The sequence below is a fragment of the Protopterus annectens genome, chromosome 13.part0 (assembly GCF_019279795.1).
Source record: "Protopterus annectens isolate FY-2018-M chromosome 13.part0, PAN1.0, whole genome shotgun sequence".
NCBI lineage: Eukaryota > Metazoa > Chordata > Ceratodontiformes > Protopteridae > Protopterus > Protopterus annectens.
The window spans coordinates 1,104,213,069-1,104,228,768 of record NC_056747.1 but is presented as its reverse complement, the minus strand read 5'-3'; the positions used below and the strand labels follow the sequence as shown (position 1 = coordinate 1,104,228,768).

Sequence of the window (15,700 nt, the reverse complement as noted above, 5' to 3'; positions counted from 1 at the left end):
ATTGCATTATGGTAGGGATACCCCCACAGGAGGAGGTTTCGGTGAACATCATTTACCATGTAATGCTGTTTGACAATGTTAGCATTCGATAGGTAAACACAGACCCATTTGATTAAAGCATTTAATTTTATACTTGGCATATCATGGCAACTGTATATTAATAATATTGCTACATTTAATGTGACGTATTCACGTGGTATGTGCTGTTTTCTTTCTGTGTGCAAGCTATGATTGTTCGATGACATTATTTTCGATGATATGCTTGTTCGTCAAAATGCACGTTCAATGCTATATTGCTGATGAATAGCTGTTTGAGGAACATACCATTCTATAATAAACTGCGGTGGTGGTGCTGCGGTAGCGTTGTTGCCTCACAGTAAGATGTTGTCCTGTTCGATTTTCAGCTAGAGCGTCTTCTGTGTGGAGACATGCGTGAATGGGCGTACCTTCGTTGAAGGTTGTGCGTCAGGGCTGGCAACTTGGCACGTAAAAATCTACTTCCAATCATTAGCGGACCGGAGTTCTGCTGTGGCGACCCCTAACTGGGAAAAGCCGAAAGACACAACAACAACCATTCTATAATACACATAGACCCCCTCCTTCCATAGAGAGGGGAGAGTAGGCACAGATCCCTCACTCCATGTTATCCCCATTCATCTTGAGTAAGTGCCTGAGCCACAAATCACACTCAGGTTGCCTGGGTCATCATCAGGGCTCTCCCCATCTACACTAACAGAGCTGAAATGAGAATTCCAGAATTTAGGAAGGGGAATTTGAAGCCCCGTCACAAATTACATCACTGATAGCTTTAAAATCAATGACTTACCAAGTCTTCAGACGCTCTTGCTTGTGCTCTTCTGAACAGTTCCAAGTCATATTCACTCGTAATATTCTCCAAGAGAGGCTCCCGGGTGTTCTCATATTTCTGTCTGTGCCCCTGTATAAGCAGCAAGCAAGAAAATCTGTAATTCATTCAACATTCAAAATTACAAGTAGCCTAAAATCAACTCTATTATTGGTATCTTGAAAGATTACAGAGCACAAGAAGGTCAAAGGTGCAAGAAAAGCCTACCTTGATCTCCTAAATAACTCTCTCAGCCAAAATCTCAGATGGGCAACAAATGGTTCAATGTAAACTAATTTGACAAGATTACAGAACTCTTTGGAGCTGCAGTTTCACCCCTACCTTGTATTTTCCCTTTTGTTCCTTGGTTAATTTTGCATTTCTGCTTTTCGTCAGCTCTGCCATCTTGTCTTTATTTTTAGCTGCCATTCTTATGGAGCCAAGGGAAGGAGAGAAGTAAAGAAAAAATACCAAACTGCATTGTAACAGATGAAGGTTGCTCCTACACTGTCACTGACAAGCCCACGGTATTCCCTCCTATAACAGCATTAGTCTGCACAAGTTACACAAGTCCAAGAGCACTACATTCTCTCTGCTCAGGACACTACACACAATGTCATTATAAGCAACTGCCCTGATTCACAGCTCAATGTTTGAGCAAAGACTACATCACCTCATCATCAAGGTTAATCAGCATGGACACACAGCCTCCTAACAGCCATCTGTATAACCCCTTAGGGTTCACAGTCAACGCAGTACCCTCCCAACAGGCACACACACAACGTAGTACCAGATCATCATACAATTTCTTGCAATACCATGACAGTGGGGGACAGCAAAGTGTATAATTCAGTTCTGCTACCCAAATACAGCAGCTCTAACCTCTGATCAAAGCTTAACGGGTCTTGTAATTTAGTATAATGACTCCTCTCCTTTAATAGTTTGTCTGTCTAATTTCTTTAAATTTAGACCATCTAGATAAAAAAATTGCCCAAAATGGAAAAGGAATAAGATGTGGAACCTCTAAAGCTGACATAGTCCTGTTAAAATCTCAACAGCACTGCTAACACAGAGCTTCCAATCTAGAATTTCTCCAGCCTAATACTCAAAGAGATTTTTACCTTCACAAAAATCTCACCAGAATACTGCACTCAAGAATCCCATAACATGACTAGCATACTAACAATGCAAGATTAACACAGATTAATGCATTAAGGTACTGAGGGAATTCTCTGCCTGGCGTAAGTCTGTATTAAACAGAAAGTAGAGTTGTATAAGAATTTCCCATAATAGCAGATGTATTCCAAACAGATCCAAGAGTCCAGAAAGGAGTGACCTGGTGAATACAGCCCTGGATCTTGGAAAATAAAAAAACATCTATTCTGTAGTGCTTAGTGAGGGTGTGCACAGAAGAAAAGGTGGCAGCTTCCAGGATGGTCCTGAAATCTACTCCTTTGTAGCAGGCCCCACAGGAGGCCACTGCTCTGGTGGAGTGAGCCTGTGGGCAGCAGGGATTTGTCATGGTGCAGGTAGCAAAATGAAATGGACTTAGAAATCTTGCATGCAATTGTTTGTTATATACTGGATGGCCCAGTCTGGAGTCCACGAAGGAGACAAACAATTGGCCTGACTAACGAATAGACTTAAGTCTTGTCAAAGTAAAATCACAGCTGTCTGCACACACCTATGGAATGTTGGGAGTCTTTCACCCTTGTTTTGCGGGTTGAGAAAGAAAGTGAGCAGATTGGTCTTGCTAATCACTTTAGGCATGAAAGATGGGTTAACACTAAGGGACACTCTGTATTTGTGAAAAATAATGAAAGGTGGAACAGCCATGAGTGTCTGTAGCTCTGAGACTCCATAGCAGAAGTGACAGCCAACAAGAGAATAGTTTTTCAGTTGCAGAATTTGGGAGTAGAAGAAGTGGGTGGCTCAAAAGGAAACAAAGTGAGTTTTTCTATCATGAACATGAGGTACCAAGCAAGGGGCACAGGTTTCCTCTGGGGTTTTAGGTGTAGCACCCCTTTTAAGAATTATCTGACCTTAAGCCTGGATATAATAGGTGGGCTAAGGGGCAAACAGGCTGAGATGGCCGACAGATGGGCTTTGACAGAAGAATATGCCATACCTGCTTTTATTAGCTCACACAGATAGGATAAGAGAAGCAAAAATTGTGGGGTCCTGATTGCTTGAATGATACTACATAGAAAATCTCTTCCATCTGGCTATGCAGAATTTTTAAGTGATGGTTCCCTTGCCTCCTGGAGAACCTGAAGCACATCCTCAGAAAATTGGTGTCTGGAAGGGATCAGAATCTTATCATCCACAGGCATACGGTGATGTCTGATAGGTTGGGATGAAGCAGTAAACCCTACTGCTGTGTGATTGAGGTCCACTTTGTGGGAGTAGTTTGTGATTGACAATGGATAAGTGATAGAAAAGGCAGAACCAATGCTGCCTTGGCCAAAAAGGAGCTACCAGTAGAATTTTTGGTATTAAGGGAAATAGGAAGCAGGCATAAAGGAACCTCCCTGTCCATGGAAAAGAGAGAGTGAATCAATCCTTGCCACAGGGCAAGGAGTCCTGTTGCAAAAGAGGAGGAGCTGGTTGTTGCTCTCCAAGGCAAATAAATCTAGCTGTAGTATTTCCCACTTGTAGACTATGTCCAGGAAGACTTGTCTGTTGAGGGTCCATATGTGATGTTCCTCGATGGAAGTGCTTAGTGAGTTTTCCAAAATGCTGTCATGAGATGGGATGGATGTATACTGCTTGAAAGGGGGACATGTCCCTCCAGGTAGCCAGGTCCCAGTCAATCTAAAACAACTTGCATAGTTGGTATGACCTGGTTCCTCATTGCTTGTTTATGTACCACATGACTGTAGTGTTATCAGTGAATACCCAAAGATGATCCAGTTTCCAAAAATGGAAGAAAACTTGAAGAGCCTGAATGACAGTTCTCATCTCTTTTGGGGTTATGTGTTCTTCCTGAGGTTGGGCTGCCAACTGCCCTAGACCTTGTAGATGTCCAGTCAGTCCAGTCAGACAAGTCTTGTCTGAGGTATCTTTGTACATTTCTTGAGCTAGAATCTGTGCCTTGAAAGATAGGCCTGCCTTGAGGTTCACCTGTGTCAAACATATGAGATGTCCTTCTTGAGACAAGGTGTAAGAGAGATCTCTATGTCTAGGAGATGACAGTGTTGGGACCATACATTTTTCAGGTACCACTGACTTTTCTTCATGTGCAGCTAGGCTAAAGGACGCATTAGAATGGTCGCAGCCATGAATCAAATGCTCTGAGAATTTCCCTGGCCAAACAGGTATTGAGGGAGTTTAGGGACTAAAAGTAAATGGTAAGGTTTTGTACCTTTTCCTGAGGCAAGAAGGCCTGCATATTTTTGGTGTCAAATCTACATCCTAAGAAAACCAGGTCCTGTGAAGGCTGAAGAGAAGGTTCCTTATTAGAAGACCGAAGACGCATTCTTTTGAATGCATCTTGGTCGAACTCAAAAGCCTGAAACGGCAAAATATCGAAGCGCTTTTAAGCGAATTCTTTCCCTGGGAAAGAATTTGCTCGGCCACTTCATTACTTTGCCATTTTCGGCACTGTAGGCGGTCTCGGAGTTGGTATATTTAAGTAGGGGGGGGGTGCAGCCCCCCTCTTAATGTAATGTTTAAAGTGTTTTATTTATTTTTTTATTTATTTATTGTTGGAACAGCGATTTTTTTCCCTAGGAAAAAAAAATCGCTTTTCTGACCATTCAAAATTGTAAGCTTTTGTTTACATAGGGTCGATTAATCACCGTTCGCTTTTTTAAGCGTTCGGTGATCTAATATAGACCCGAAGAGAAGATATTTTGTAGTTGAATGTAAAGCCCAAATGAAGAAGGTTGACAGTGAATTAGAGGTGTTGCACTAAGATCTGAGGTGAAGAGGCCTACATAAGCAGATCATCTAGAGAGACAAATATCTGGATTCCCTGAGTACTGCAAAGACTATCACAGGAGCTAGGCACTTTGTGAATACTCTGGGGGACTGTAGAAAGTCCAAAAGGCAAAGCAGTAAAATGAAAGTGAGATGAGGCAGTAAAAAACCTCTGAAATTTCCTACAGCAGGGGCATATGGGAATATCCACGTTGGCATCCTTCATATCCAAGGACACAACAAATGCAGGGAAAGCATTTTGAAAATTGGGACTTTGAAGAAGGCACTGAGCAGAGAGAGAGAGAGATCTAGTATAAGTTCTACACTGCCCTTCTTTTCTTGGGACCAGAAAGATTTGGAGTAAAAAGCACTTCTCACAAACTGAGGAAGCACTGGGTCTATTGTGCCTTGGACTGCAGTTCTCAAAATAAGGGGGGGATGTTCATAGCTGATTATTATGCTAATGACCACAGAAGGCCTTTTTAAACCAGACTGTGCTTCCCAGAGTTGAGAATCAAGCCCTATATCTTGTGCCTGTAAGGTAAACACCTTAACTGTTATGCTAACCCCCAACCCTCTATTTTGGTGTATTGTTTAACAGACTGCAGTTTGGAGAAGGAAGGCTTATAAAAGGTGAAGAGAGAGGTCCTTTCACAACACACAGAAACTCTTTTTTATGATGGATAGTACCCACATGTCAGTAGTGAGGTTTTCCCAGTTTGAGATGGACTGAGTGATTTTTTCGAGTAACAGTGGGGCTGGAAGACCGTCACAGCGACTTATCTGAGAAGTATGGCCTCCCAGATGTGTGATCTCTTTCAGGTTTTTTTTTTTTTTTTTTTTTCTGGAAATCTTTTTCTGGGTGTGTTTTTATGCTTTTGTGGAGGTCTATGTTCCCTTCTGACAAAAAAAGTATGCTTGCTTGGGTAATTCCTCTGGTATTTAGATACAGAGGTATGTAGGATTTGTCTGCAGTCTTTTATAGTTTTCCCTTGCTCCTGTAAGGTTTTGAATAGGCTAGCTGCTTGTGGTCCAAACAACAGATTTTTTTTCAGGGGCAAAACAATGAGTTTAGCTTTGAAATTTTCTGGCATGGGCTGATTATGAAACCATGCATATTTTAAGGATGACTGTGCCAGTAGCAGCTACTATACAGGAGACCTCAACAGCATCACAGCTGCATTTTCTACTGTGTCTGGGCACTTTAATGGCCTGATTTACCAGGGAAACAATTTGTTGCTTGTATTCTGAACCCTGCTTATTCAATGCTACCTTGTTTAGACTGTTAAGGATGGATAATAAGAAGTAATGTACTCACCATAACGTTCCATGTGAGTTGTTTGTTTCGCCTTCATGCTTGACTGATGGGTTCAGAGCTGATCCATCGGCTCCGGTACAGCTAAATGCAAAGCTCGAGGTCTTCCAGTAGCTCAAGGCCAAGCCCCTATCCCAAGATGCACTGTGAATTACCTCAGATCTTGTTTGCTGCGTGTACTATAACCATATAAATTAGCTATCCCCCTATGGAAAGGAAGAAGACATTGAGCAACCAGGATGAGACCAACATCTAGGTCAGCTATCAGCCAGGAGGGGGAAAGAGGGAGGGATGTAAGAATGAAGGTGAGATGAACCACTCACATGGAACGTTATAGTGAGTACATAACTTCTTAATGTGAAGTTGTTCAATCTCGCCATTCATTCTTGACTGATGGGTAGCATATCCTAGTACCATCAATCTCGGGTTGCTCATGGGAGTACATTCTTCAGGACCATAGACCCAAAGGAAGCCCTGACCCTGGAGGCCTTATCTACTTTGTAATGAGTGATAAACGTATGAGGTTTTGACCAAGTGGCTGCTGCACAAATGTTATCAAGGGGCAGTTTGGCTTGGAACGCAGAGGATGTAGAAACTGCTCTGGTTGAGTGAGCTTTAATCTTGTGTTGCAAAGGCATATCCAGCAGCAGAATAGACACAGGTGATACAATCAGATAACTATTTAGACAGAGTTGTTTTAGCCACTGGTCTACCTTTCCTGTATTCAGAGAATGAAACAAAGAGCTGGTCTGATTTCCTGATATCTTTTATTTTATCCAAATAAAATCTGAGCTGTCTGTGAACATCAGATTTGTGCAGCATATACTCCAACTTGTTGGAATGATTAGGGAAGAAAACTTGTAACTCGATAACTTGGTTGATATTGGTTTCTGAACAAACTTTGGGCAAAAAAGATGGATTTGTCCTAAGTGATACTCTGTCAGCATGAAAAATCAAATAAGGAGGGCTGATAGATAAAGCCTGAAGTTCTTACACTCTGCGGGCAGAAGTAATAGCTACCAGAAAAATGGTTTTCCACAACAAATATATGAGGTCACACGATGATGCTGGTTCAAACGGGGGGAGGATTATACATGATAGCATAAAATTTAGATTCCATGGAGAATAAGGAGATTTCACAGGTGGTCTCATAGGAAATGTCCCCTTGAGAAAGGCCTTGGATAACTTCTGGGACATGATATTTAACTCGTCAATCCCAAGACGAAAGTTAGAAAGAGCAGCCAGCTGGATCCAAACTATTGCTGCTGCCGCTCCTTGGTTAAAAATCATAGTCAAGAATTCTAGAATGGATGTCAAAGAGGCTTGGTAAGGATCAATGTTATGCTTAGAGGGCCATATTGAAAATTTCTTCCACTTACTAAGATACAGTCTTCTAGTGGACGGCTTATGAGAAGACAAAAGGATCTGTCTTGTCTCATTGGAGAAGTTATGAAGCCTGGCTATGAGGGGAACTGGAGCAGCCAAGCTGTCAGCTTCAATGACTGCAGAGAAGGATGAAGGTCCCCCAAAAGATGTGTCAGAAGGACGGGAACTGGGTCCAGAATCCAGGGATCCTCCAAGAGATGATGTTGAAGGAATGGGAACCAAATCTGCCGAGGCCAATGAGGGGCTATAAGAATGATGGTCCTTGACAGGGATTTTGCTTTCTGTAGTACTTTGGGTATCAATGGGATTGGTGGAAATGCACAGAGGAGACCTGGGGGCCAATCGTGTACGAGTGCGTCCCTCGGGGCTTCTCCTGGAGGAGGAATCAAGGCAAAGTAGCTTATGCATTTTGTGTTGATGTGACTGGCAAAAGGTCGCAGCAAGGCTGGCCCCATTTGTGGAAAATCCTGTCTGCAATCTCTTTCTTGAGGGAACCACTCGTGCAGCAACAAGACTGCCCTGCTCAGTTTGCCTGCTATCACGTTGGATCTCCCCGGGATATGCGTTGCTACCAGAAAGTGCTGGGAGGAAACAGCTCACTGCCAAACTCTGAGGGCTTCTCGGCAAAGGGGATAAGATCTGGTTCCCCCCCTGCTTGTTCAAGTACCAGACTACTGACATACTGTCTGTCTGAATTGCAATCATTCCTAGGGGAAGAGTGTCCTGGAAGTACTGCAACGCCAAAAGTACTGCTCTTATCTCCAGAACACTATGCAAGTGTGACTCCTGATCTGTCCATGTGCCTTGAGCAGTCTTTCCCTGAAAATGCCCCCCCCCACCCTATCAGGGAAGCGTCCGTGGTCACAATGGCTACTGGAGGGGGTAGAACAAAGGGACGTCCTATGGTGACATGAAGAGACGTCAACCACCACTGGAGATCTTTCTTGCAAGAGCTCGTAATCAATATCGTGTGGTCCATGGGAAGTTCCTGGTAAGACCACTGAGTGAACAACAGCCATTGAAGGATCCACATATGCATTCTTGCTAATGGTATGGCTAGGATTGCTGCAGCCATCAAACCCAATATTCTCAAAACTTCTGAAGCTGGTGCTCTGTCTTTCGATACCAATATGTTGACATGCTGACGAAGAAGAAAGACTCTTTCGATTGGTAGCCTTAGAGTGGTGGGTGAGGTGTCTAGCTCTGCAATGATAAAAATGATATGCTGCGATGGCGGCAAGGCAGACTTTTCTGAGTTGACTGCAATACCTAAATGGTTGCAGAGTGACAGTGTGTACTCCCTTGCCTGAATAAGTTGATGCCTGGTGGTGGCGGTAAGGAGCCAATCGTCTAGGTATGGAAACACCAGGACTCCTAGAAGCTTCAGGTGAGCCGTGATCACTGCCATACATTTGGTGAACACTCGGGGGGCTGTAGTGAGACCAAAGGGCAGGGCTCGAAACTGAAAATGACTGGCTCCCAGCCGGAAATGCAGGTGATCTCTGGATGGCCTGGCCATCTTTATGTGGTAGTACGCATCCTTGAGATCTATCGAGCACATCCAATTGTCTTTCCCTAAGAAGGGAAGTAATGACTGGAGCGTGACCATCTGGAACTTCTCTTTCTTTACATATTGGTTGAGTCTGCTGATGTCCAAAATGGGTCTCCAGTCCCCTGTCTTCTTCGGAACCAAAAAGAACCTTGAGTAAGTTCCGGATCTTGTTTGGTCTGCTGGGACTGGCTGGATGACTCTTTTTTTCTAACAACTTTCGGACCTCTACAGTTGCTTGTACCCTGTGACTGGGTGGAATGTCCTAGATTCTCCTTATGGACAGAGGAGGTGTTGCGAATGGTATGAAGTACCCTCTGGAAATGATACTTTGTACCCAGCTGTCTTTTGTTATTTCTTGCCAGGCGTCTGGATACAAAGATAAGCGACCCCCGACTGCCTCCAGAGCAGGACAGTTGGGCCTCCTTTCAGGAGCGCTGGTAGGGTTGCAGAATCCTCCAATTTTTTTGATTTCTTGGAATGCTTGGAGTCCTTAGATTCCACAGAAGATTTAGAGGACTTGGAAAATTTGCTGGCCACATCCTGGTCACTCAAAGCCTCTTGAAAGGGGTGTTTACATATACTCCTGTCCATTAACTTTCTTTTCCTCTCCAACAACACTCTTGATGAAAAGGAATGGCAGACAGCACATGATTCTTGCAAGTGGACAGCCCCTAAACAATACACACAGGTAACGTCCATCAGTCACTGACATTTTCTGATTGTAGTCACGGCATTTTTTAAAACCCGACTTGGGATGTTTATCCTTATCATCCGCCATAACTAGTTTTAACACACAAATCAGTTATTATTAAAGCTACTAGGCTCTAAACACACACACACACACACACACACACACACACACACACACACACACACACACACACACACAGAAACGAGCCTGAGACAAAGAATCCAAAGATTTTGAACAACTAGAAAAAGGTGTATATATACACTAGAATATTTAAACACACTCTCTACAGTAACTAAGGCCAAAACACATGAGGCCAACAATAGAAAAAGGCTGTTTATAGCCACTAGAAAACTACTTAAGCACACACTAAGAAAAAACTAGGCTAAAACACACGAGGCTGATATTTTAAAGATTAATAACAACACATGGGAAGGGGAGCTTTAAGGAAGTTATAAAGGCTAACTACCGATCTAACTTATTTATCAAAAGTTTAGCAAAGATTATATAACCAACTGCTAAATATAAACGTTTTTAAATTGTACTGGCCCGAGCTTACACTGGAACCTCCAATCAGATGCCAAGGCAAACTAGATCTGAGGTAATTCACAGTGCATTATGGGATAGGGGATTGGCCTCAAGCTACTGGAAGACCTCAAGCTTTGCATTTGGCCGTACTGGAGCCGATGGATCAGCTCCAAACTCATCAGTCAAGAATGAACGGCAAGATTGAACAACTTCACATTAGGTATTTGGTCATCTGGGTCTGATAGTTTATAGCTCTGAAGGACAGAGTGGAAGAGATGTACAGCTTTTTTCCCCACACCTATCCATGGTCCTGCTGTCCTTGTCAGAAGGAAGGGCATTAAACAGTAACTTAAAAGGTTTGTACAAAGAAAGGAACACAACTGAACAGTCAGCTACAGGATTCTTAAAAAGGGACTTAAGGTCTCCTGGGACCTTGTAAAATCTGTCTGGTCCCTTTAGAGCAAGAGGTTGCGAGTTAAGAGCTAAAGAAGTAGATTGAAAAGCATCCAAAAAGGCCTCTAAGACTGAAGGGATTGGGGAAGGGGTAGCAGTGCCCACCTCCAAGAGGCTACAGTACCTATTTTAGACATCAGAGATTTGCCTAGACTCCCACTCAAAATGTTTCATCATATTTAAAACAGTTTCCCCAAAGGATTACCCTTCTATAGGGGAATCAGGTGAAATTGAATTTTCATCATCTGAAGGAATCTGACCAAAATAATGGGTTTGAGAAGAGTAGGTTAATGAATGATCATCAGAGTCTGAGGCCTCTTCCTCCTCAGAGGAAGAAAAAAAAAAACACTAACCTTCTGATCAGTGGGGGTGGGGGCATAAATGAAGGTGGTTTAAGGGCCATAATGGCCTTGAGCAAGCCCTGAGGAGAAGATGAGGAGACATGCTTAGTTTTTTGTCACTTTTTCTTTGGGGTAACATCCGCTTGAACCAGTCATGGACGATCCATCCCCTGATGTACCCTGATCAGTTTGCCAAGAATCTCTTCCCTAACTAAAACTGTGGGATGTCTTCCAGTCCATCTGAAAAAATGATCCATAGTTTCCCCTTCTCAGTAACTTTAACAGTCTCTTTGGATGTGCAGTCCTCTGATGCCATACCGGCCTACAGCAGAGTCATGGCAGAGGGCATCTGGGGCAGGTTCTGTGACCTCTGTATGTACTTCATAGTCAGACTATGTAGACTGAGTATCAGGTCTATGTGTCAAGTTTTTTTTCTAATGAGGTGGACATGCATTCAATCTGTTGGGGTCCACCATCTTGGAGTGGGCCAGAAACTTCAGCCTTTGGGCCCACAAGAAAATATTCAGTGAGGACATATGGGATCCCAAAGTTTTGGGTACAAAGGATTGTCAAATGGAACATGCTTTATCGTTGTGGACTGTACCTAGGCAGAAGAAACACAGGCTATGAAGATCTTTGTAGGGAATTTGCCTACCGCACTCACACTTACCCCTCCTAGCTGGCATCTAACAAAATGAAGCAAAACTGTTTAAACAAGCAGAATGGTTCCCAACAGGGCACTCATCTGAATGCAAGACACTAAGGGTACTAACGATTATGCGAGGATCAGACTGATGAGTGCAAAACATGCATCTGGGCTGCCAGTAAGAAAGTTTGAGGACTTAAGCTCATGCATTCGTCTATATACCCTCTACGTTTGCAGGCTATGGTCATACATCAGATGTATGCTCCTGCAACGTTTAAGCTTTGGTACCACAGCTGGACGTCAGTGGTGAAAACCCATCTGTTTGGGATACTGCAACAGAGATTTCAGCCAGGATGTATGCAAAAACCACCAGCATCTCCAGTAATTTAAGAAGTCACCTTTCACCATTCTCATTTATTCAGCAATAGTTGTTATTACCTCCTACCCCCTACCAGACAAACATCAATCCTCCATAGACACTTTTTGTACTTGCCAAAACTATTTTTAAACAACTTTTTGTAGGTTATATTATTACTTTATTAAATAATTATAAGATCACTTTCACTCACTGCTTCAGTAATTGTTCTGCTCAAAGCCAAAACACCACCAAAGAGATCAGGGCTTCTGAAGAAAATGAACTGCTGCAGCCATTCTCTCTTTCAGCAGGTCTTGCACAGAAAAAATAAGTTATGTCTTACCATAACATTCCATCCGAGTTGTTGATCTTCTTCCAGTCATCACTGATGGGTTCGGTTCCGAGCCCTCGGAACAGAGTCGGCTTTATACCAAGCTCGCGTGCACCAAATACTCTCGAGCTAGGCTGCTACCCACAATGCCCTTCACCCAGTTACCTCAGATCGAGTTTACATGCAACATATAAAAGAAACAGAAAGTCAGAGGCCATCTCTGCGCAGAAACACTGAAACACCACAAAGACCCAGAAGATCTGCCAGGAGCCTTCAGTGGGAGGGTGTGATGACTGGAAGAAGATCAACAACTCAGATGGAACGTTATGGTAAGACATAACTTCTTTATCTGAAGTTGTTAATCTTCTTCCTATTCATCACTGATGGGACAGAATCCCAAGCTACTTGGTGAACCTGGGTGGCCCTTATGGAAGAATATTCCTGAGAACCATTGAGTCAAAGGCCATTCTTCCCTGGAGATCAGATCCAATTTGTAATGCTTGATGAAGATATGGGGTTTAGCCCAAATGGCTGCTGCACAAATGTCATCCATGGAGGCCCTGAAGTGGAAGGCAACAAATGCTGCGACAGCCCAGTTGAGTGAGTTTTGATCTGAGCAGGCTTAGGTTCATTCATAAGCAAATGTGAGAAGGTAATGCAATCCCTGAGCCATTTTGACAAAGTAACTTTAGATACTGCACACCCCATTCTAGGACCAGAAAAGGAAATGAAAAGTTGGTCCGACTTGTGAAAAGACTTATGTCCAGGTAGAAACGTAGTTGTCTATGAACATCCAATGAATGCAGGCAGTATTCTCCCTTGTTTGAATAATTTGGAAAGAATACAGGGAGTTCAATGGACTGGTTAATAGAGAAGTCAGACACCACCTTGGGGAGAAAGGATGGATTAGTACGAAGTGATACTCTGTCCTTATGGAAGATCAGATATGGGGCTCTTGCTGCATAAGGCTTGCAACTCAGATATTCGTCTGGCTGGTGACCACCACCAAAAACAAGGATTTCCATGACAGGAATTTTAGATCACATATCGCAGCAGGTTCAAACGGGGGTAGAGAGAGAGAGACTGAAGAACCCGGGAGAGATTCCATGCCTCCACCGGCTGTCTGATAGGAGCCTGGAACGGACGACACCAAAGATTTCCATCTGTACTCATCCACCAGAGGAGATCTTGTTGGCAAGAGTTGGTGATGAGAATCTGACAGCTCAAGGGATGAAGACTGGATATCCACTGGGACAGAAGGAGCCATTGTAGTCTCATATGTAATCTGTCTAGGGGAACAATTGGAATGGCCACCGCCATAGACCCCAGAGCCTGAAGAACTTCCCTTGCAGGAACCTTCCTTCGACAAGAGTATCACATGTACTTGTGCCCTTAATCTCTGAAGTCTGTGAGGGCGAAGAGAGACCAGACTTGTTTGAGTGTTGAATACTGCCCCTATAAATTCCAGTTGTTCTGTGGGCTGAAGATTGGATTTTTCCCAGTGAATGGTGATGCCCAGCAACTCTGCTAGTGCTAGAGTGTAGCGGAGGGCCCTGACCAGGAGGCGCTTGGTGGGGGCGGAGAGGAGCCAATCGTCTAAATACAGAAACACCTGGAATCCCTGAAGTCTCAGATGAGCTGTCACCAATGCCTAGGCATTTCGAGAACACTCTGGGAGCCGTCGAGAGACCAAATGGCAGGGCTCTGAATTAGTAATGATTGGCTCCCAGACGGAAGCGAAAGAGACTCCTGGAGCATTTGTCCATTTTGATGTGGTAATACGCATCCTGGAGGTCTATCGAGCACATCCACACACCCTCCCGAAGAAATAGGAGGATGGATTGAATAGTGACCATGCAGAACTTGGTCTGAACCACTGATTTGTTTAGCTGGCTGAGATCCAAAATGGGCCTCCAGTCCCCGGTCTTTTCTGGCACTAAAAAGAATCTTGAGTAAAAACCGGATCTGCACTGGTCTGGGGGACCTGTTGGATGACTCGTTTTTGACATAGCTTTCTTATTTCTGAAGCTGCCTCCTCCCTTTGACTGGGTGGAACATCGGGATGGGATTTCGGAGGTTAGGGGGATGTGATAACCTCTGGAAATTATTCTCTGCACCCACTGATTGTTTGTAATAGAGTACCAGGCAGCTTGGTGCAGACAAACATGAGCCCTGACTGCTTCCAGAGGAAAGCAATCGGGCAGCACTTCAGGAGCGCTGATACGGTCGTCCCGAGAAAGAATCCCTGGAGTACTGATTTCGGGGAAACCCTCTGCCCTGAAAGGGACGTCTTCCATTATTGGAACCCCCTCTGCCCCTGGGGGAGTCCTCACCACGTGCCTCACAGAAAGGACCTTGAGACGTTTTGTGCTACATCTTTCCACTCCTCTGGTTCCTGGAAAAGGAGCGCTGAGGTTTGGAAAAACGTAGACCCCCGACAGACAAGGTCTTCCCATCCTGCTCGCACCTGGCTAATGTGTCCTTGACCTTAGAACTGAACAGAACTGATGGTTCGATAGGGACATTTAAAAAGGAAGACTTAAAGGAGTCCGCGAGGTCACAAATGCGCATCCAGGCATGGCGTCTCATAACTACGCCTGCACCCACAGCTCTAGCTGCCCCTTCGGTTGTGTGGGACAGCAACCTCATGGACAAGTTGGAAATTGACTCTAGGGTGACAAGTTGGGAAACAACTTTATCACGTGCCCCGTCCAAAACCTGACCCACGAGGGTTCCAGAGAGCTCGGTGATGAGAGTTCTCTGGAGCCTCGTAAAATGTACCAAAAAGTTCAGAGACAAGACAGCAAAGGTCGCTGAAGCAAAAACTCGCTTCCCTAACCTGTCCACCACCCGGGAGTCTTTGTTGGGTGGGTGAACAGCAGGACTTTCCTCCGCAAGGTCCTTTTTCATGGCCGCCACCACCATCACAGCATCTAATGGTAAACCTCTAGACCAATGGGGCTGATCCTCTTGGGGGGGGGGTATCTTATCTAATCTCCGGGGAATGGCCTCAACGGCATCAGGATTCTTCCATGCCCGCTGCACGATGAGCTTGACTAACTCATCAGCGGGGGGGTCACCCAAGAAGTAGAGGGCTGAGAGCGGAAGGCCTGCAGGAATATGGATTCCTCCGAGGAAGGGTTGGAGGGCTTCCAGTCACCCCTCTGCCTCAAAATTTCCAGAATGTCTCCAAATGAGACATCGTCAGGGGGTGACCATGGGCACCCTTCCCCATCATCGTAGTCCATATTTTCAGTGAGTGACTCCTCTGGGGAGTCCATGTGTTTCCTCTTACATGCTCGTTTCCGAGGAGGTTCTTCGGTGGGAGTATCTGAAGAAG

The 15,700-nt window shown here is 44.3% G+C and overlaps 1 protein-coding gene across 3 annotated transcripts in view; it reads right to left on the bottom strand.

The window, feature by feature from the left end:
• LOC122788133 (histone acetyltransferase KAT7-like) overlaps window positions 1–15,700 on the bottom strand; it is a 1,071,811-nt gene that overhangs the window by 595,199 nt on the left and 460,912 nt on the right. For all 3 annotated transcript variants that reach the window (XM_044055075.1, XM_044055076.1, XM_044055077.1), the window contains exon 8: window positions 827–937. In XM_044055075.1, the coding sequence (XP_043911010.1) occupies window positions 827–937 (111 nt within the window). The remainder of the gene's footprint in view (window positions 1–826; window positions 938–15,700) is intronic.